We start from the raw sequence: 22,808 nt of genomic DNA, 5'->3' as shown, positions 1-22,808 counted from the left end.
TGATACATTTATTGGTCAAAACATTTAAAATCAGTACAAGACTGTTTTACACAGATCATAAGCCCAACAGACTTCAGCTTCTGGAAAGGGAAACCTTCCCTCCCTGCCATTTGCAAGCATTCCAGAAAGTGCCTTTTTTGAAAGGCTGGGTCTGGCAGATGCACAAATGCCCCCCTCCCCTCAAACCCGGCATGAACATCTTAGCAGGACCTTCTATGCATTTGAAACCACCTTCATTTTGGGCATAAAGTACAATTCCTGAGGAACACCACTTGACACAACCTCACCATGAGCACATTTCCTTGGGAAAGCTGTTGGGCAGCTGTCAACAGGGAACCGCACAACACCAGTTTTACAATGCCTTTTGCAAGCAGAACTTCAGCATAGGGCTGCACATATTCTCTCTACCCGCCAACTACAGCACAGGCAGAGTATACTTGGATAAATACCTGGCAAGCAGAGAGTATAAATATCCAGCTACCTTTCTCCAGATATTAATATTAGCCCTCATTTCACTGGTATTTACAAACAATGTTAAAATAAAAGCAAGATACTGAAATAAAAAGGCTGACTTACTGTTGCTTGAGTAGTTCTTTCCTTCATCCCATTCTACATCTCAAATTATATAGAAACGTCAACAAAAAACAGTGGGGACATGAGAAATCTCACCACGTTTAGTAAGGATGACTTTTTTTGTCTCTTACCATCACTACTAGTTCTATGGTCAATCAGAAAAGCCATCTGTCCATCAGTTATTACTTCCTCTGAGTCAAGCCTATAAACTCAGCTATTTTCAGTTGTTTGTTTCAAAAGTTTCTGTCACTTTGGATGCTAGGATAACTAGGGCTTGATCTTCAGCTCTGTTAAGTCAAATAACTGGAGATATGCCAGCTGATAATAGCTGAGGATCCACAAGACAGTTCTGGCATGTGTGAGACAATACATTATCTTCAATTATTCTTCAAATTCAAAAGGAATGCCAGCTGCTTTGTTCCCTTCCTTCTTCCTCCCTCCCCCTAAAATCATCCTTTTCTTACCATGTTGAATGTTTGTGGTTGAAATATTAACTTACTGAGAGTGGGTTTAGAAATGAGATACAAAGCTAAATTATCTAAAATGCTGTAGAGAATAATTCAGAAGTATGCAAACACCCCCACCTACAACATAATTTATTAAATATATGGAACACAACGCTTCAGGCGTATTAGCTGCATCTGTTTAGTACGAAGTCTATTGCATTTTTCTCTTTATAAAAAGCCAAGAGCAAGAAATACAAATGGAACAGATTTGTTACCTTCAATTTTTCAGATCATTTTTGATTTTTTCCATTAGACTGAATATTATCTATGCATCTTTCAGCTTCAGTGTCTGAGTGAAATTTAACAGCTTACACTCCTATACCACACATGTTAATACACCAAAAGCATCAAGAATTTGTTAGCCAGCTTAGCAGGGTACTGCGGAAATGAAAATTCATTCTTTTGGATAAGATGTAAACACCAAATCATGTCTGCTTATGCCATTAAAAAAAAAAATGTTTCACAAGATTACAGCTATTCTGGATAAATTCCAGTGCAGTAATTATATTCAGACAACCTAGCGTTCTCATGCAGTCCTAGCTGTGTAAAGCTTTCTTCTCTATCTCGTCCTGAATGGCTCCATTGCCTTCCTCCGGGCTTCCAAGGCAATCTCTGAGGGATGTATATATTTCAGCCGTAAGAATGTGTCCCCACACTGAGATGCCTAATCACAGTAATGGTGTACTGTCTGTAGATAACTGCTAATGGAATAAGCACCCCTCATTCCTTATACTATTCCTAACAACAGTATCTTCCATGTGAATATGCTGAAGCACAGAAACCATTTATTTCCCTGCATTCCCAGCCTATTTAGGTACAAACTTTTTATTTCTGTCTTGACAGACATTGACAGCCTATCACAGATTTTGCATCAGTGCTATGTACAACTATGCAAATCAGTTGCCAAGTCAGCTTTCAGTTTGTCCTGAAAACTGTTTGCAGTAGGTGCTAGACCCTGCAATAGCTGTTCTGCACAGAAGAGCAAACTTCTATTTTTCCAACGCCGAAGCAGCTCAGGTGAAACGCTATTCTGTACGCCTTCCTTCTGTAGGTTTGTATGACAAAAACACTACAGAAGAGCCCAGGGAGGAATTAGGATTGTAAAAGAACTGATGATAAAAGAACTTCCAAATATCTGAAAAAGAAGAGTCCAGTTTAAATGGTGTCTATCTAAAATGAACCTCTCAAAACTGGTCATATTTTTTTCTACAGGAAAAGGAACAATTTGTCTACAAAGATAGTACAAAGGACAGTAATCACTTTCTCCCATCTTCAATTACTTGCACTTACTCATTTTCTTCTTTCTTTTAAATCTAAACCACTGTTCTGTGGGCTAGGAAGGAAAGCAATCACCTGGTTCTACAGCACCTATGCAAAAACCCTCCCTGGGTCAAATAAGGAAATTAAAGTAGTACATACAGGGATGTTTGTTCATAAGAACTCAGGACCAGGAGTGATATTTGCAGTGAATTATGAATTGATAAACTTATGTTGGAAGTATCAACAAGGACACAACCTCACCATTTACCCCTTCCCTAAATAATCCCGAAGTTTTACATGCAAAATGTTCCCATCTGTTCATTTATACAAGAATTACAAATATGAAAAAATGCTACATTAAAAAAAAAACATTTGTGAAGAGGTAGTCAGCTAAAATCCTTAATGAGGAAGTAATCTCGCTTTTTTATTTAACAGCGCTATATTCAAAGATATGATGATGCACACGACTTCCACCATCCAATTTAATGAGATATAACAGCAACTTGGAAATTTTCAACCTCTGTATATTCAATGAAAGCAAGAACTAACAAACAGATTTGTTTTTCCTTTGATAACTCTTTAAATATGCAAATGTGCTTTTTTTTTTTCTTCCAAAGCCAATTTTTTAAAATTTCCAACAGAACTCTATGACAGAATTAAAACGTATCTGGAGATCCCTGAATTTAAAATAAATAAATAAATAAATACATACATACATAAAAACACTGTCTACCTCAAGTCAGAAGTATCCAAGCTCAGCAACTGTTATATCTTTGAAAGAATATGCAAAAAAATCTTTTAAGATAGTTTCAGTGCACATCATTTAAATCACATCCCCACTACCCCATCACATATGAAGAACTCTGGTATATTTCTACTGGATATATTTTTCATAAACTACAGCATAAACTGTAGTTTCATAAACTACATGTATGTTTCATAAACTACAGATGTGTTACAGCACATATTTGGCCATTTCTACCTGCTTAACTTTTTTTTTTCATGACAGCTTTGCAATACATATTAGTGGACTGCAAATGTTATCCTTCAATAATAAAACTGACTCCAATCTACATCATATGTTAAGCAACAGCCTTTCTGGATCAAGTTCAAACTCACCAATATAACACTGACCTTCTCAACAGCAAAGAAATCATAAGCACAATCTGCACATAATTTGCCCTATAAAAAGTCAAAAAATTCATAATTTGACTACCATATTCCCTTGATTCACTGAGCTACTATGTAATCTAATGTAAAGTACCACAGAGCTCTGCATAAGTCACCACCAGAAATCTGTCCCAATCATGAATGGATGCTATGGTGGTCAGAATTGCAGAAATCTGAATGTTATGGTGGCACAACTAAATCAGCTAAAATCATCAGATAAAATATAACAGGGCATGTCAAAAGACAAGCACTGCATATTTCCAGCCATGAATAAATTACATGTTGTAAAGCAAGACATAAAGCTCTTGCATAATTCTTTTTATTTTATACATACCTATATCACAGCTTTACAGTTACATGGAGGTAATGCTTTGGATTCCAAGATCTTAAGCCCCATGGACTGGCAATAGTTTAAAAGCCTAAAAGAATCTAAAAGGAGTGCTATAACTTAGCATCATCACATCTTGTCCAATGTATGACAACTATGAACCACCTTTCAGATTTTATTTTAGTTAACAAGGACAGACTTTAAGGTTGGATACATGCTTAGCACTTCACAGATTGTTGACTTATTATTGAAGTAATGTTTTCTGGGCAAATGAAGTTATCAAGCAGTAACAGGCCATGTACTCTCTCAGGGATATTTAAAATGAATCAATGGGACATGGTCATTTCAATTACATTTTTTCAGCGTGGAAAATTACTACCAGATATCTCCCAGTATCCACTAAGTTCACAGAATAACTGAATAAGCAGTCAAGCATCCACTTGCAGATCTAGCTAGACTGGGTCGAGAAATTAAAAGCCATACTAGTTTATTACTACTCCACGCTTGAGATTAACAGCCACGTCAGCAGAGCCTGCCAGAATTCCTGTTCCATGCTTTTGGGCAAAGTCTGTCCTCCTGAGATGAAACTGCTGTTGGACAAGGCGTGAGCTAATCCAGATGGCTTTCACTGCAGGGAATTAGGGACCGTTCCCAGGAGACTTTCTAGAGGCTCAACGGAAAGGGTGTGAGGCAGGTATCCCTCCAGCCAGGGCAGCTGGAAATCAACCAAGGGCCACAGCTTTTCAGATAGCTCCAGCTCTTCTAAAATCATGATGGAAGTCTATTACCCATGTCCTGGCCAGCAAGCAATTTTTGTGTTGTTTGAACTACAGCAGTCAAGAAGTACACCAGGTTAAACTGGCATGGAGTATCCCCAACCTAAAAAGAAATAGTGTTATAAATATAGGCCTTTTTACGACCTTGGAATGTGTCAGGAGATCAACTGGTTTAGTTTTACCAGTGTCATTAAAGCAGTTTGCCTTTTCTACGTACATAGGATCTAAGGCACAAATTCTCATCCTGCCCAGCAGGATAATTATCAAGCTAGCAAGACGACTGTCATGTGAGAAAACAGTGTGAAAAGTGCTAGCAGGAACAGCAAGCAAAAAAAAAAATTAATCCATCTAAACTTGAATATTGTAAATAAGCACACATTAAATGTTTGCAACTAGATGGAAGTCAGACACGGCAGAATCAAAATCTACCTGAGTAATTTTATCTCCGTTTGTGAACCCTATCAGATGTGTAAATTAGTTAGACTTAGTGTTCCTAAGTCCACTTTTGGCATGAAAAACATTTTTTGCATTCAAGTAAGCTTATGTCTGTTGAGTAAGGTACACTGTGACTTCCACTCCTTATTTAAGCATAATGGCTGGCACTGCTGGTATATTGGTGCACAAGCATTAACGGTCCTGACTGATGGTTCAAAGACTACTTATTAAGGAGAAATTCAGAGCTCTTCAACAGGCATTTTATATAGAAGTTAAGGAAATGATACAAAATAGTTAACAAGTGTACATATATATATTTTTTAGTATATGGCCAAAACACGTGAAGGAAAAAAAAAGAATCTCTAGACCTTTTTATTAAGCAAAATGAAAGGTTAAAAAACAAGTTCTGCCAAATCTTGGGCTGCTTGAATCAGAGTCTTCTAAGCACAAGACTATTTATAGTAGAGCATCTTTTTGATTGTTTTAGTTACACTTCAGGCAGTTTTATCTAAACTTAACCTTTTTGACATAACATTTGCCTCTGTAATTAAGGTGCATTAATTAAAACACCTTTCAGTTGTGGTTTCTTTTAAAGAAACATTACTTAAATTATAAACAATCGAGTAAAATCACGGTAAAAATAATCATTAGAATTTTCCTGAGGATGGGTATCTACAGGGAACCCACATGGGAAGCAGCTTACCTAATTGCTGCAGTTGCCCCTCTCATATGTCATCACTCAGAAGACTTGAGTCTCCCCTCAAGACTCAAGAAGAAGTCTCAAGACTCAAGAAGACTCAAGTCTTCCCCTCCAAATGGGATCCTTCCTGCTGTAACAACTATCAGCTCCGGTAAAGGATATGATGCTTACATACTATGGGAGGCATGGCACAACCACAGAACAAGACAACTGGCTCTCCATTTATGCAGTGAATTATACTTCCCTTGGAACTTCATTAATATCGACAACGGCGGTGGCTGGGGACATCCCTGCATCCCTACAAGCCGTGCTGCTTTGAGAACGGTGAGCTTTGCAAGGAACCTAAACCCAGTGCCAAGTATCACAAAGGGAAGGTGGGATAGATCTTGCTCTCCTTTTAGATATTTCTATAGAAAGGTTTCACATTTTTCTTTTTCAAGCAAGCTAGTTAAAATGGCTGTCATGTGCAAAAGGAAAGGGCCAGGCTGTGTTTAGTTCAAATAAAGAGTAGAGAGAAGTCAGCCCTGTGTCTGAGAAAACTCCAATTCAAAATGAATCAGCCATGTGAATCTACTGGCTGCAGCCAGATACAACACCTGTCAAAATTTAAAACCGGGGAATTGAGCTGAAATGTCATCTGTGGCTAGGCATACGGACTCACAGTCCTAGGTAAAAAAGCCTGCTGCCGCTACGGAGCTCTGTGGTTCACACACTGCCACTTCTTTTATTACCTGTGACCAGGTCAAGCTTCCAGTAACCACAGAGGACAAGCTGAAAACTAATGCATGGTAAAGGAACAGTCAACATCTATGATATTTTAGCTACCTTTGGACGTAAGTCCCCACATACAAAACGACTAGCTCTACGGTCAAATCTTCCCCTTGCTTGAGTACAAGCCAGGCTTTGTAGATGTCAGAGATATGTTTAGAAAAAAGGTTTCCTAAAACCTTTGAGTCCTTCTGTCTTAAATCAACAATAGCCTATGCCCATCCTATAGCATAACCTTGTCTGCCCTCAGTAGTGAGGTAATAAAAAATAAAAAATACAAAAAGACAGACAAAAAAACACGGGATCAGTTTCTTGGGGAATTTTAGTTCACTTGACTTCCATTTTTCTTTGCCTCCCTCTACAGGAATGTGAAGCTCTTGTGACTAGAGCTATGCTCTGTGAAATGCAGATATATTTTGCATGTCTGGGCATTGTTCTGCTTTGCCTCCAGCTTCCTCCAGACAGACATCAAAAAGAGAATGGAGCGGCACCAAAATGTAGGAAGATTTAAGAAAATTAAGGAATTTTTAAAAGAATACATATCATTGCCGCTCATGTAGGGGCTGTGTAACAAGCTGACTACATCAAACAATCAATATATTCAGAATTCAGATACAAAGGTGTTTTTAATTTGGGGAAATAATGCAGTTATTCACAAATAAGTCACTTTTCTCCCCCTTGTCTTTTAATTCATTCACAGGCCTAAGTTAACAAAATCACATATTCAAAGAGAATGTCTGTAGTTCTTTCTAACTGAAGAAAATCTAAGTACTTTGTGTGCTATGCTATTTACTGTCCTTTAAATCTTACAACAGGCAAAAAAGCCCATGAGGAACGAGAGGAGGGGGAACAGAGCAATACGTACATTTAAGTAACATATATATCTGAATGCACGCATACACTGGAAAATTGCATAGGCTTAAAAAAAACCCCTATCTGCAGTAATTAACATTAAATTGAATTTACACTGTTTCACAAAACTACCATCACTTCAATACCAAGCAAGGGTTTGTGTGGAATCAGCTATCCAAGTCAAGCCTTGTGAAACAGATGAAACCTACACTACAAAGGAAAAGAGATGTCATTATGTCTGATGAGTTTGGGTGAGCCTGTTTCTTCATCTTATTTTTTTGTATGCAAATTCTGAGGCATGTGCAGTACATAATATCCAGAGAATGATGTCCAAGAGCATCTCTAAGAGAAGGGGTCAGAAAACAATCAGCAGTAAGAGAACTCTGCTGTTAATGATACACTTGAAAGAAACTACTCAGCCCTACTACATCCAAATCCATGGAGCTTGCCTGCCCTCTTGAGTTTATAACTGGGACACACATAGTAAATAAGCAGCAAACAAGAAAACAATACAGTAAAATCATAGATAGTATATAAAAAACATAAGCCAGAAATGCAATGTTTCATTGACCCTAATTTTACATTAGCGCATTTATATTTGTTCGTGAGTTTTCTTCAAAAGAGGCATACTTTTTCAAATTACAAGGAGTTTAAGATTTTTATTTTACAATTTCACAATTTAAAATATTGGAAAGGTATAAAAATATAAAAAGCCTTTTATCCTCCCTATGCAAAATAACAGAACTTATCCTGTCATTAAGAAACTGATTTAAAGGATGATTCCTCCAACTAATATTTATAATAACAAAAAATTATCAAATCAAGTATTAAAAAAATCAAAACACAAAAAGATTGAGATTATACAGAGTCAGTTCATTCCCACAGACACACAGCCACAGATATTTCATTCTGATTAGTTTTAACTTCATTCTTAAGGTGATACTGAAAGGTCAAAGAAGGTTGGTAGCCCATCAAAATGGGATTTTTTTTTTTTTTTCTTTTTCTTTTAAATCTGTTCTCCTCTGGAAGGACTAAAGCTAAGAGGACTTCAGCAGTATATGGTAAAAGCCTGGTTTATTCATTTTAACAATGTGCAAATTGTTAAGACACCCATAGCTCCTGACAAACAATCCTGGTAAATCACATACAGCTGTATGGTAAACAAGAACAGCAGCTTTAACATATGGACTTGCTGGCCACTATAACAATGCATCTGAGCCAGGCACCTCTTTCTGTGTGATTATTGGCCCAGACCAACAGTACCAACTTTATATAAACTTAGTAGCTCCTCTAATACACAGATATCCTCCACTGCGCATGTCATAAGGTCAGATTTTCCTGGTTACAACTGACCAATTTCTGTTAATTAAATAAAGTTTCTCAGGTTTTCTTCCAGCCATTTAAAACCTCATGCCTCCAAACAGCAGTAATTCTCTTGCATCCCTCTGTTAGCACTCAGGGTCAGAAGACAACAGACTGATGATGAAGAAAAAATGCATTATCTTTGTTTGGATTTACTGATCAAATTAATGGTTTTCATCTCATTTTTTGTCATTCTTCCGTATTTATTCCACACTGCAATCACACTTGGCTGAGAAGCTATGGAGTCACCTGACAGCATCTGGCCCTGTGGCCAGAGATCACCCCTCACCCTTGGGCGTTGCACCCCAAACCATCCTCACCAGCTCCGCCCCACTCACATACATGAAGGGCAACCAAGCTATCCCCCGCTTGTGCTCAGCATGCATCTACCCACACTTCCTTGGACCGCTCAGAGTGGTTCAGGGGCTCAATGGAAGAGATTTGCGGATCAGCACTAACCCTGGGGGCTACCCTCCTCTAAGGTATACCGGAGGAGACGTCTCCCACAGCCACACGTTGACTTTAACATCTCAGCAACTCTAGATGTCAGTGTGGAGAGCAGAGTTTCAGCATGAATTCTGCTAAGCTGCAAACCTCAGTATGCAGTGCTTTATTTTACGTGCAGCGATCCTATTTCCCACACAGTCCCGTGTTTCCACAACCTAGCACCAAATACATAGCACGACATGAAATCGTGGAATGCTTTGTTTATGGCAAACAGTAACTTAAAACTACGAAACTATGCTTATGGGAAAGAATGCAGTAGGTCATGCACCTATGGGTTCCTAACAGCACCAAGCACCGGATGGCTATGAGAGCAAGCTTGCATGGCACCTCAATGACTTCTGTATTTCTGCTCTCAGGTTTGGAAAGAGATTGATGCTTTGCTGCTATTGCTCACATTTGCAGAACATGGCCTGAGTTGGAAATCAAACATAAGTTTTTCTGATGAGATCTTTAACTACATTTACAAAATCTCATCTTTTACAGATTTGCAAAGACTGTTAAAAAAAACCAACCAAACAAACAAACAAAAAAAAACACTAAAAAAATCCAGATTGCAAGAAAGCATCCCTGTCACGGAGCCTACAGGAGGCTGAAAAACACTCAGACACAGGAACAAACTATTACTTCAGAGGGAAAAAAAGTCTCACCAGTAAGTGCCAGACAGAAAAGAAACTCTACTTACAGTGTACTGTATAACAAACTCTAACATGCAAGCCAAATTAAGTAACTTGTTATTGCCCCCAGAGGTATCATTTAGCCTAAACATCAAACATCTGCTGGCATTCAACTGAGAAATGGGAATTTACAGCCCAGAACAGTTATTTCTACAGCTGAAATTATTCTGTACCCATGCAAGTGAGCTGCTGAACAACTTCTGTGAACAACCTACATCTGATATGATGCTAGTGCCCTCTGCTGTGCAATATTACAAATTAGTTAGGAGCTTTCTGTTAAAATGAGGTTCAGCTGTAGTCCAAAAAGTATCAAGCCATATAAATACAGTAAATCAAGGACTTCTATATTCAGGTGAATATTAAAGAAAAACAATCCTGACAGACATTCAGTCCTACTGTAAAGAGAAAATCTAAGTATTCACTTAGAAAAAATTCTGTGAGACTACCATGTGGAGTTGCATACTACAAAATAATCTAAAATATTAAGCTAATAAAATTAAAACATTGCTTTGTTTTTCAACAAGTGAAATGGAGACTTTTATCTTTTTTAAATAGGAAATAAAATTAAAAATCCCTTTTCAGACCGAATTATCACCAAATAGATTCAGAAAATTTAACTGTAAAATTAACAACTGGGCTTACTGATTGTGGCTCCTCCAAATGCCAGTATAGACTAGTAAAACATTTAGTTACATCTTTAGTATCATCATCAGTTCATTTATATTTCCTTCCTCTTCCATTCTCTTTTTCTTTTCTTGTACTTCACATATTTTGTTCGCCTTTCTAATACAGGTTTCACTACCTCTACTTGTGGTTGCTCTGCCAGAGATCTATCAAGTAACAATGTCCACGGAAACATTAGGGAAGGAAGAAGTCAAAAGCAAATGGAAACTTGAGAAAGATGTTTAAATTACAAGTAAAACTGCTTGTGCCACCTGCAGTTCAGGTTGTCTGACACTTTCCATTTTTAGACTTTCTTTTGCTTCTGATACAACTGTTTTAAGTGTCAGGACAGAATGCCTAGCATCTCCTTCAGGTTCAAAGGCCTTAGCAAGTTTTAACAAACTATTTGATCATTTTGGGGAATGTTTTATTAAGCACTGTATTGCTCTTATGAAATCAATTTTTTACATAATTGTTTTGTCAAGAAACTCCAGCCCACTCGCATTATGCAATAAAAACTTCTAGTTTAGTAAAAGACTTGTTCTTGTGTCAGTCTTGAAATTCCTCTGGAACGTAGGCTACATTTGGCCACACAATAAAAACTCAGGATTAACTGAATTTAACAAGTCTCTTTGGAGCACGCACATTTTTTTCTGAAGATGCTGCCTGTCCTGAGCATTCCCTGGCCCCACCTTCAAGGCTTAGAGAAAAAGCAAACCAGGAGTGGAGTGGAGTGGAAAGAGAAGTTAAGTAGATGGGCACACAGCAACAGTGAGAGGAAAGGGTCAAAGTCAGGCGTTTGGGAGTGGGAAGTCTTAGAGGAAGAAGGAGGGCAAGAGTGGTAGGGCAGAAAATAAGACAGATGAGAACGAGGACTATAATTATCAGCCTGGGGATGAACAAGAGAGAAAGATCATGACAAAAATGCAGAGCAAAGTGTAAAGGAGGAGAAAAGCAGAGGCAGATAGAAGAAATATTGCACATGCATGTAATTAAATTTGACAAAGAGGGAAGGAAATGAATTAAGGCTTTAAAGACTTATTTCTGCCTTTTCCTAAAAACATTCAACTTTGCTGCTCTTCTAGCACAAGGTGGTGCTGCACTTCTGATGCGACAATATTAATGACATACACAAGCATTTCAAACATTTACATCAGTTTAGATGTTTTCATTGGTTTAAGGTCAATGGTACATGAGGTTCTGGGCTGTTATTCCCAGTGACTAGATCTTATTCATGTGATATTTCTATACAGACCAATAGGATTATACAGATAAATGTTGCCCTCTGAAAACAGGAATGACAGAACTGATCCTCAAATTCTGTTTTGTCTCAAGTACTTCCAAATAACTGTTTAAGAATGCAAATATAGTCATATGAATCTCTAACTATTTCTTTTTAATTAAAAGGTGATCAAATACTGCAAGTAACAGTCACTATACAACAACTCTCTCATAACACCTAGAAATAAATACGTATGATTAGCCTTCACCTTCCAAAACTTAACCTGAGGAATAAATCAGCAATAGCTTATTTCTAAAATAACTGCTGAAAAAAATCAGCTTCAAAACTGAATGACACAATGCAGAGTGAAGCTTGCAAACAATGGAGAAGAGCAACCTCTAGTGGTCATAAAGGTAAAAATGAGCGAACAAACGCTACGTACATTCCTGCCTTACCCCACTGGTTCAATATTAAGCGAATTTCAGTGGCAAAGGGCAGACCATGTATTTTTTTCTCGTCATAGCACCTGCAAATATAATTCTGGTAAATAAAAGGACGCTCAAATCTATGAACAAGATTCTACTACAAGAACCTCCTTTCTGGTGGAGTGCCATTAGACATGGTTTCTGCTCAGCTGCATGGTGCTTAATTATTAGCTATCGTTAATTAATGACAAAGGGTTTTACTTTAGAGTGGGCCATTGCTACATATAGAAATATGGCAACCAAACTGAGGGTCAGGCACTTCTGTCTCGAGGCAAAGCAACCTCAGCCACTGCATATCTGAATAGCTCAGCAAAAGGAAATCTTCTCAAACTGATTATTTTTCCAGCAACAAGTGATTTCACAAGTTTTGAAATAGTAGATAGAGAAAAAGAAGGTTGTGGGAGTAGAGAGAGTGGAGGAGGATGAAAACTATAAATCATTTTCAGTAGTACAGACCACCTGTCACCTATGCTGTTCTATCATTAAGCCAACTATTAAATCTTATCAATTTAAAATTCAAAAAAGGATCAGATCTAGATTGGCACAGGCAGTATCATTCTAAAAATGTTCCTCTGCCACTGCCAAAGCCAACAAGAGAAACTGAATGTAAGAAAGCATTACTTTTATTATAGTTGAAAAGTTCCCCAAAGGATAAACAATGCAACACTTCCCATCACTGCAGAATGTCACCAAAAGGAGGAAACATCAGAGAGCTGTGAACAGAACAGCTGAAAATGACTATTCAAGAACTTTTAGATTAATTTTTCAGCATTTTACACCAGTTCCAGATTTTAGTCCCCAAATCACAAAACTTCAGCTTCCTGTTCTGGGCTTCCCCAGTCCTACAACTCATAATAAGATTTTAAGAATTCAAACACTCAGGCTTTCCTTTTTTAGGAAGAAAAAGGATGACCATCCTCAGGTCTTCAACAAGAATAGCCAAGAAAATGCATCACATGGAGTCTGCTTCTGCCCATCTCCCTCTCACCCTCCCTCCTAGGAAAGTCTTATCCTCTTCAGCCTGGCGGACTGATACCATTAATCTAGATGTTCAGCTGGAGCAAAGGGGCTTCAGAGATCTAGCTGACATTAATAACTCCAGAGAATTTAAGCTCTATTAATACTCCTGCAGGGCATGGCATCCCAATCCTACCTCAGTCTTGCTCAGTTTTTCCTTTTTAGAGCCCATCTCAATCTACTGCTTAATTGACTACCACTAATCCACACCATGCAAATTACCTAGAATTGTGCACTGCCCTTTCACTGCTTGATTTCACTCTCTTTCTATCAGAGTCAGTAATAACGGCTGAATGATTATCACACAGTAATCTAAGTCTTTATCTACTGCCTTTCTATCAACAGAAATCTGAACTTTCTTTTAATACACACACACACCATTCCAAGTAAACCCATGCCTCAAATTTGTAGTCATATAAATTTATCATTAATATTAAGTTACAATAAATCAACAGTTTAACTTAAAATTCTTCAAAACTAGGATGCAACTATTGCACAGCCCAAAATAATAAGCAAAAAGTAACACCACATCTTTAAAAAAAATCGAATCTAACTATGGTTGAGCTATTCAAGTCAGAACCTCCCACTTTATGTTAAAAAATGAAAAGGAAAGCATTTTGTCTACAGGTCAGTTAGAGGTGGGTCTCTTAGTGCTGACTATTATCATGGTTGCCCAACACTTCCCATTACTAGATCTTGTTCTCAGTTGTTAATAGCTTGGACAGCACTTATCATGGCAACTGAAATTTTCCACGCTGAGGCAAACACTAATCTTTGGAACGTTGCAGCTAAACCCAGTCCATATTTCTGAAAATAAGACACAGGAAAAATATAATTTGGGTCTGTCTTTAGAAAGTCCTGACAACTTTCAGTGCAAAGGCTGGAAACGAGAGCCAGCTGACTGAGAAGGCTTTATAATGATGCAGGAACAAACAGGGTGGGGGGAGGAGGAGGTGGAGAGAGGGTGGCAAGGGAAAACCCAGAGCAGAACCACGTCACAAGGAGGGAGTGGGGGTGGAAAGAGAGGAAATTCAGGGAGACAGAATGAATGAGGTAATGGGGATCAGCTATCAGACATGCTGGAAGGAGACAGATCCAACCTGAGATCAAAACGGAACAAAGAGCCCAAGGGGAGTGGGAAATCAAAACCAAAGACTAGGGAAAGAAATGGAGAAAGAAAGGCCAGAAGAGATGAGCAGTCAAAAAGGAAAGTGAGATAGCACAGCAAGGAGACTGCAACAGAATACAGAAAAGAGGGAGCCTCCGAGCTACCATGGCTTAGGGAGTGAGCCCAGAAGCAGCCTAACGACAGAGTTAGCAAAATCCAGAAAGGTGTGGTGCATTAACCTTGATCAGCAGCCACACACCCACCCAGCTGCTCACCCACTTCCCTCCTTAACAGAGCAAGGAGAGAAAGAGGATGAAAAACCTCATGGGTCGAGATAAGGACAGGGAGATTGCTTACCAGTTACCATCATGGGCAAAACAGACTTGACTTGGGGAAAGTCAATTTAATTCATTGCCAATTAAAATAGATTTGGGTAGTGAAAAAACAAACATTAAAACAACACCTTCCCCCCGTCCTTTTCCAAAGCTTAACTTTACTCCTTCATTCCCAAATCCTAGGGCAGTGGTGAGGACACAGATAGGGCAAGACAGGAAAATGAGCTGGGGGGATGAGCAGCTTCCAAGTGAGCATGAGGAAATTATACACACCAGAGCTCTACTAGATAGGTTGAAGAGGACAACAATTAAAAGCTGGAGTATGTCCGCACTTGCTGCAGTCATCTGAGTTTGTCCCTCTTGCAGGTAATCATTACAAAATATTAATTACATGATTAAAAATTATTTCCTTTATAACCTCCTCCTTTCAGTGCAGAGAACGGACTTCCTCTGGGGAATATATCATGATATGAAGGAGGTTCCTGTGCCCAATCGTTCTAATTTGTCAAAGGAGATAAGTCATACAGAAGACAGCCTGAGAGGGGTTTCTACTCGAGACAGCTGCAGGAATAAACATACAGAAAGAAACAAAATGGATCCAAGGGAATAAATCATGCTGGGTAGTTATCCAGGCAGCTACCGACTTTGTCTTAAGTTATTCTTGGCCATAGCAACCTAAGGACTCTCTGTTCCATAGAGTGAATGACTAAGTTTCACCTGCTTGGGGCAGGGGGGAACAACCCGACTCACTACAGTCACTCTGACACATAGATGGCTCATGCCTGGAAAGATAATGTCCCGAACAAGTACTTCCATTTGCTGGTGGAACAGAGACAACCTAAACTTCAAGACAAACCTCTCAGTTAAGACAGCCACAGACTCAGCCTGGTGATAAAGTTATGTCTAGAGACAACAAGGGGACTTACAAAAGACTGTAACGTGCAAGACAGTCACTAACTGTATGTTCTTCATTTTCCAAATGCCTGACTTGATACACTCAGCTCTGCAGACAGTAACTCACATAGGTGTAACAGAAACCACACATTGAGGAAAGCAGAAAGTGTTCTGCAAAATAAAATCCTGAGCGTCTTTCCTTAGCCAGAAAAGTCAAGGGGAAAAAACCCCTTCCCTTCATCTCTAAATGGGCAACACTATCCCTAGGCTTCAGCTAATGAACTATTCAAAGAGACAATGAGAAGCACCACAGAAGAACCCATGAGAAAACGGAACAGTTTTTATCTTCAGAGCACTACTTGGATATTGTGCTGTGAAACAATGGATTTTTGAAGAATAAAATCAAAAGATAAAACAAAGTAGCTGCTCATCTGGGACATGAAGAAGAGAAAAAAACAAGTCTGGAAGAAATCTCAGAAGCTCATCAGGTCTACATTCTGCCTAAGGCATGCTTTAGTTAGTCTCAACTAGTTTTTAAGCTTCTTTCCAGAGATCTCTACAAGACATTCTCCAAACTATCTATTCTGGTGCTGCTTCTCCTCACATTAGAAAGTTTTTGTAATATCTAACAAGTTAGCTATGCTGTCATTTAAGTCATTATCCATTTAATTATTCATGTCTACCTTCAGACTTCTCCAAGGCACCCTGCATTTTTTTTTCCATATAATCCTTATGTGTTTTGTTTCCTGGATCCACCATTGTCAAACACAGTATATAAACCTTTTCATAAAGGATCAAGCTCCATCTTTAAACTAGTAATGAATTTTGTCCCCATCATTCCAATCAAAAATCTTTTCCATAAACTGATCGCCATCACTGCCTTTTAGTTTATATATGATTTCCCTCCTCTCAGCATTCAGGCACTTGATATTTCCACAGCCTTCAGCCTGGTGGGCTAAACAAGACAACCTTTTTAAGTCATTTCTGCACAAGCCTCGCCCTCTGCAATCATCCTACATTCAATCAGTCCACAAGTCACTGCATAGGTAACTAAAATTATACAGTGTTCTAGGCAACGTCTCAGAAACACAGAAAATGGCCTTAACAGTTTAGCTGCTCTGAAAATATCTTTCAGATATATCCTAGCTTAACATTTGACTTTTTTTATGGCTACGTTGCACAATCTCTCTTTTCTCATAGATTAGATATTTGCCTCCAGAAGAAGTTCTTGCCAGTGATCCTAAATGAACACCACTGCACTTTGTATCTCTGAATAAAATTACATTTCTATTTCTCTGATGCAAAAGGTCATCTAATTGTGAATGACATGGTGATTCTTTCATTGATGCCTCCCAAATTTGTTCCATCAGAAGTTTTCATCAGCATATGTTCACTCTTTTATGTCACCACCACTAATATTTTGAAAGTTAAGCCCATGTCTGCCTTCTGAGGAACACGCCACCATTCTCAATTTCCCTTTTAATTGTCACCTTTTATCAGACAGTTCCTTACTGACTTCGTATCTCTTGTACTAACCCACATTTTATTTTGCTACACTAATAAATGCCAGGGTGGCATGGCAGAATTATGAAATCACTTTCCATCTTGACTTTTTGCACTCTTACAAACCATTCATATTCTATTGAAGAAAACTCAAACAAAAAACCTCAGAAGCTCTACACACTGCAAACTTAAGAAAAACTGTTCTAGGATGAGATTTCTTTTTTTCCAAACTTTTTAACCTATTTAAGTTTCTTAGAATTTGGTCAGATCAGCCTCTAAATTTAAACAAACACTTTCACTATAACTTCTCAATGACAGTAAGTGATGTTTAAGAAATTACAATGAAAATATACAGGATATCAGTTTCTTGAGCTGTATCTATTGCCTGTCTTGGTTACAGGATTAAGTTTATTCAAATGCAAAAAAACTTTAAAAGCGTCACATACAATGAGCTTACAAAACTAAATCATTTGAAAAGATCAGGAACTTTAGGACTGATTTTATCATTACCAATATATGTGGCTTTATCTTTTAAATATCTCTAACACTGAACTATGTTATTATTTGAAAGAATACAAAACTCTACTTCTACTACAAGAATTGACAGGGATAAACATTGGTTGGGATTTCCCTGCCAAAAGAGACGGGGGGGTGGGGTGGGGTATAGAAATCCAGGCTATTTAATTTGCAGTTGACTCAGAAAATAATTCAATAGGGTGGAGTGTATCTTAGATCTCCTAACTGGATCATTTTTTGTTGTATTCATCAGCACTTTAATAAACCTCCTCAAGACTGTCTCATCTGAAAATCTCTTCGCCTATAATAACCTTCACGTGGGTCATCATAACCATCTGGAAAGGCCTTGTGGTTTCTTCAACTGGATGTAGGTTTCTAACTATGTAGTTTTACAAATGATATTGTAAACTTCTGAAACCATGTCTGGACTTCGTCTCTTGTTGACATTACCTTCATAGTGGGGCAAAGCTTTTTGATGTGGCCGAGAGAAATGAACAGAATTCTTGCATTTCACATACAGAAAGAGAACAAGCAGTCCAGGAACAACTTGATGGCTAGCCAGGATTTTGCTCTCCCCCTTGGAAAGAACGTTTAATCAGTTCAAGAAATTAGCATCCTGACCACCAAGACCAGTGGAATGAAGACAGCATTCAAAGGCTGCCTCCTATTTGGCTGGGTTTCTTCTTGTGCCACACAGCCAAAACAGGGGGAAGAGAAACCTCCCATTATTCAGGGCATAGATCAGTTTGCTAATGCATCCTTCTACCTGCAGTTTATGAAAGCATCGAAGACACTTTAATGATGGATTGAAAAGAAGTAGATGGGGTGAAGGCAGCCAGGTTAACTGGAGTCCAGTCAGAGCACAGCCCATGTGCGAGGCTGGACATCACCAGTCAGATTTCACAACAGGTCCTGCTTTCTTCCCCAGCCCTGTGAGGAAGGTCAAATTCCTTTTCAGCTGTGAGAAAAGTTGTACCTGCAGGGTCACCTGTACTCTTAGCTCAAAGTAAAACTTCCATACAAGAGTAGAATAACTCTCCTTACAGCTCACAACTGACATTTTTATTATTTGTACATTGCCTCATTAGACCGTTAGTGAAATAACCTGCTTCCCATTGGGACCCTTGCTATGGTGCTCCTTTCACAGCTTGCTTTCCCATATTTCTTCTTATCTCCCATTATGCCTTCCCACATTTTCTTCATTGTTTTGATCCCAGTTCCCATTCTCTCCTAAACTTTGCTCCCCATTCCCTTGTGGAAGGCTATCAGAATTAAATAGTAAACAGTGCTGCAGTTACCCTTGACAACTGTTGGAGTGTTTTCAGTAGGCTTCCCAATGAACAGCCCAAATGAGAGTAATGAAGATAATGGATAAGTCCCTGCTGCACAGGCACAGCAAGAGAGTTCCTGCAAACTCAGACAAAACAGTAACACATTTTGATTCACACCCAGTGTTTTCCTCACAACCCTATCAGCCAAAACATGCTGTTGTTAATAATTTCAGCTCTGCAGAATCAAAATATATCCCATGGGACAAACAAAAGCATTGGAAGAACTAGTGCCAGCCTGCACAACTAGTGATCTTTAGTCCTTGTTAAGCAGCAGAAAAACAAGATTGGAATTCAGGTCTGTGTGCTAGTCCCAGTTCAGCTTCTGTTGGATGCTCTGCTACATGCTCAGAGTTTTCCAGCTCCAGCTTTAAGAAAGCAAGATCAGATTTTCAGAGGTGCTAGATATTTAGGTGGCAGTGATGGCTGTGGGAGCTGAGAGTCTTCACCATCTCATAAAACCAGAGTGAGCAGCAGATATCTGGAAGTAATCAGCCTGAATTAGAGAACAATTGTTTTAAATTTGATCTCTTTGATTCCTCCATATGCCACAATCTCTGTATGTACAGCCGCCTCATGACTTTAGCATACCTCATCGTTCCCTCTATGTTTGTTACCATTTCTTTCTTTGCCACCAGTTACTTTTCCTCCTCCTATGTGACCCCCACCTCTGTTCTCATTCACCACAAGCTGGAGACTATATCCAGCCCATTTGTCTCTAAGCCAGGGCCTGCATTTTCTTTTAGTTCCAGCCTTGAATGCACAAAGTCCTCTGCTCATCTCACCATAGAGGTTGCCAATCTCAGAAGTTGGAATAGCGATGGTCTTCTATCGCACAGGAACTGAGAACACATTCATACACAACAAAAAAATCACACTGAGTTTCAAAAGCTTCTTCAAAGCCCTAATTCTACTATCATGGTTACAATTCCAAAATGCCAAGTTCCTCCCTTCCCGTCTATTTACTTTCGACTCCTTACAGATACAACAGCACTGATACAGCAGTAATTTTTCCACACTCATCAGTAATGAAAACAACTATCAGAACCCAGAAAGCCTCCTCCCAAAACCACAAGGGAACTGGGTAATGTTGAGCCCTGCACCACAGAGCCGAGCAGAGTGCTCAAACCACACAGCGAGCATCAGCTTGCACCAACAGTGTTTAAAGCCACCCTGTCTATAACTGTGGCTACTGTACTATATTCAGTGTATATTTCCCAGGCCAACAGCAAAAGTAATGAATCACATAAGATACAAAGCATACAATTTTACCTAAGGAGAAAGAAAATTGCATACTAACCTGAAGTAAATAATAAATCAAGATACTGATTGCAGTGTATGTGTGCATGCTCTGTGTCCAGAGAGGGAAAAATACACATTATTCATTAATATAAATGTATGCATCAGTTTAGCCAGATCGTGCTCTGTTTCCCAACACAGCTTCAGCCAAGACCAGAACTCCACTTAGTCCAATTAAGTTTGGGTAAGAGATTCTACATCCCCTACTCACAGATGAAAGGACTTCAAGCAACCAAAACACAAGGCCCTACAAGTAAATACCATAGAGTCCTACCTCAGGTTTATTGAGCTCATCAGTCCGCATTACTAACAGAGCAAAATGACATTACAGGTCTGCCACAGATCCATTAGACAATGCCTGTTCATCCAAGATATTATTAAAATTTAGATTTTAATTATGGCATGTCAGGCAAGACTACATGCTTCGTCCTCAGATAGTTATTTCTTCCAATTAACCTTAACTTCTGCTAAAGCAATCATGTGGAGTTAACAGGATTTAAAAAAAAAAAAACAAAAACAAAAACAAAAAAACCAAAACAAACAAACAAAACCCAACACAAAAACAAACAAACAAAAAACACAAAGAAAAAAAAAACCACCACCAAACACCCACCACCACCACAGAAATTACGCTATTCCCTTCTAGGAAATAGCCAGAAGACCAAGTAAGAGAAGTGATGATTATAGGATATACTACAACAGATGCACTCACCCACTTTCAGTGTACCACCACACAAAAATACTCACAATAAATCCAAGTTTTTTATAGTCTCGAGTATACATAGATTTGCGTTTCTCAATACTGCCGCTACTGTTGTTAGGTTCAGATTCTGCATCAAATGCAATTCTTCGGAGTTCAAATATGATATCCCGTTGAGCCTATGTCAAAACAAGTTTTAAAAAAATTGGTTAGAATAACTTACCTCTCACTTTAATAACAAATACCACAAAAGCTGTTTCAAAACACTGTATTCCCTCCACTGCCCAGCCTTTCTTTGTCTAAATTCCCTACTTCGTACTCAAAGAGACAGTCAGCAAGAATGGCTTTGTGGTTCCCATTTTCCAATGTCCTCACATTTGTGGGGTTCACATGCAGACGCTCAAGTGTTGACTTACAGAAGCCCTGTTAGCAAGGCCACTATCTACACACTTAATTTTCTTAACCACAGGCATGAAACCACATAAGCTAAGAGATCACACACATTTCAAATTAAGCTGGTACTTAAGCACTTTGCTGGCTGAAATCAAAATGGCTCAGCACTCTGCATTCCTTTTGGTAACTGTCATTTTTGCTAGCACAGGAATGGGCAAGAGAGGAATTACTGCAGTAACACATCACTAGAAATTTTCTCAAGACAGTGATAACCATCCTACCATCAATACTAACAACACTGCGTTAGTCACTCTCTGTGGAGATATGCACTAGGTAACTGCGTGTACATTACTGAGAGCCAAATTTTCCTGCCTCAAACTTAAGAAACGGGAAGGGTAAGGTCCTACAGCATGATGTTACTTATGTTTACAACCATCTTGTTCTCCCACCTCCTCTTCTCCAAATCATCAGCAAGTCTTAACACAACTCCCTCTTAAAAATGAAATCAGGTTCCTCCTTGTACAGGGCCTAAAAAAGGCCACAAAAAATAAAGAAACAAAACACATCTTCTCTATGGCTCATTGACTCTATATTTAAACTTTAATCTCTTAGGGGAGTAAGTGTCTCTCTTCCACAATGAGCAATATTAAAGCTGGTGTTTGGACACAGCAAACAATAAAGAAATGAACAACTACTACATAGGTTGCCAGTAACAAAAATGGGTTTTATTGTCACACAAATTAACTTCAACTCTAGCATGTCAGATAGTTTTCATTTAAACATTCATTTTAGCTCTACAGAAGTACTTGGAAGGAAGTATGGAAGGACGATACTTGGAAGGAAGATGTATGGAAGGACCATACATCTCTGTTGCTTCCGAGAAGTACACAAGAAAAACAAATGCTGGACTGCTGCTCAGAGTTTTAGCTCAGGATGACATCAAATTCAGTTCATGGAACGACATGCTAAGGAGAAAGGCCTGGCCATTTTGTTGTACTTTTGCACAAGGAATGCAATAGCCTCTTCTAACAACCGGAAAACATAACCCAACTTCACAGAGAGAATGAATGAATGAATTGTGTAAGTGTTCCTAGCAGTGTCTTTTCCTCCATAAAGAGCTTTAGGCACAGCAATGAGCTGTTGTCCTCTTCCTGTTCTGACCAGATGACACCAGATGCTTACCTGATCCTGTGGATCCATTTTTGTCATCATTCTGTCTTCCAGAAGGTTAAAGGTAAGTACTTGCAGAACATAAAGCTGGTGTGCCATTTCATTATTGATGGCCCTCTGTGCCCTGATAACATGCTGCAAAGAAAGAGAGGCTCCGGTGAATGCCATTTTATCAGAAAATTACATCTGGTGCACTCAGGCATTTCCATTTCTGTAAGTATGTGTTTGCTATGCAATAGTGTATGTATACTCCAGAAAAAAGAA

General features: G+C 38.7%; 1 protein-coding gene across 5 annotated transcripts in view; it reads right to left on the bottom strand.

Annotated features, from left to right (window-relative positions):
* Positions 1–22,808, bottom strand: part of ELMO1 (engulfment and cell motility 1) — a 312,440-nt gene that overhangs the window by 169,884 nt on the left and 119,748 nt on the right. For all 5 annotated transcript variants that reach the window (XM_075493469.1, XM_075493466.1, XM_075493468.1 and 2 more), the window contains 2 exons: positions 22,557–22,679; positions 21,029–21,160 (listed from right to left, as the gene is read on the bottom strand). In XM_075493469.1, the coding sequence (XP_075349584.1) occupies positions 21,029–21,160; positions 22,557–22,679 (255 nt within the window). The remainder of the gene's footprint in view (positions 1–21,028; positions 21,161–22,556; positions 22,680–22,808) is intronic.

Source organism: Mycteria americana, chromosome 2 (assembly GCF_035582795.1).
Source record: "Mycteria americana isolate JAX WOST 10 ecotype Jacksonville Zoo and Gardens chromosome 2, USCA_MyAme_1.0, whole genome shotgun sequence".
NCBI classification, from domain to species: domain Eukaryota; kingdom Metazoa; phylum Chordata; class Aves; order Ciconiiformes; family Ciconiidae; genus Mycteria; species Mycteria americana.
Note: the sequence above shows the minus strand (reverse complement) of the source record. Positions and strands in the feature narration are given on the sequence as shown.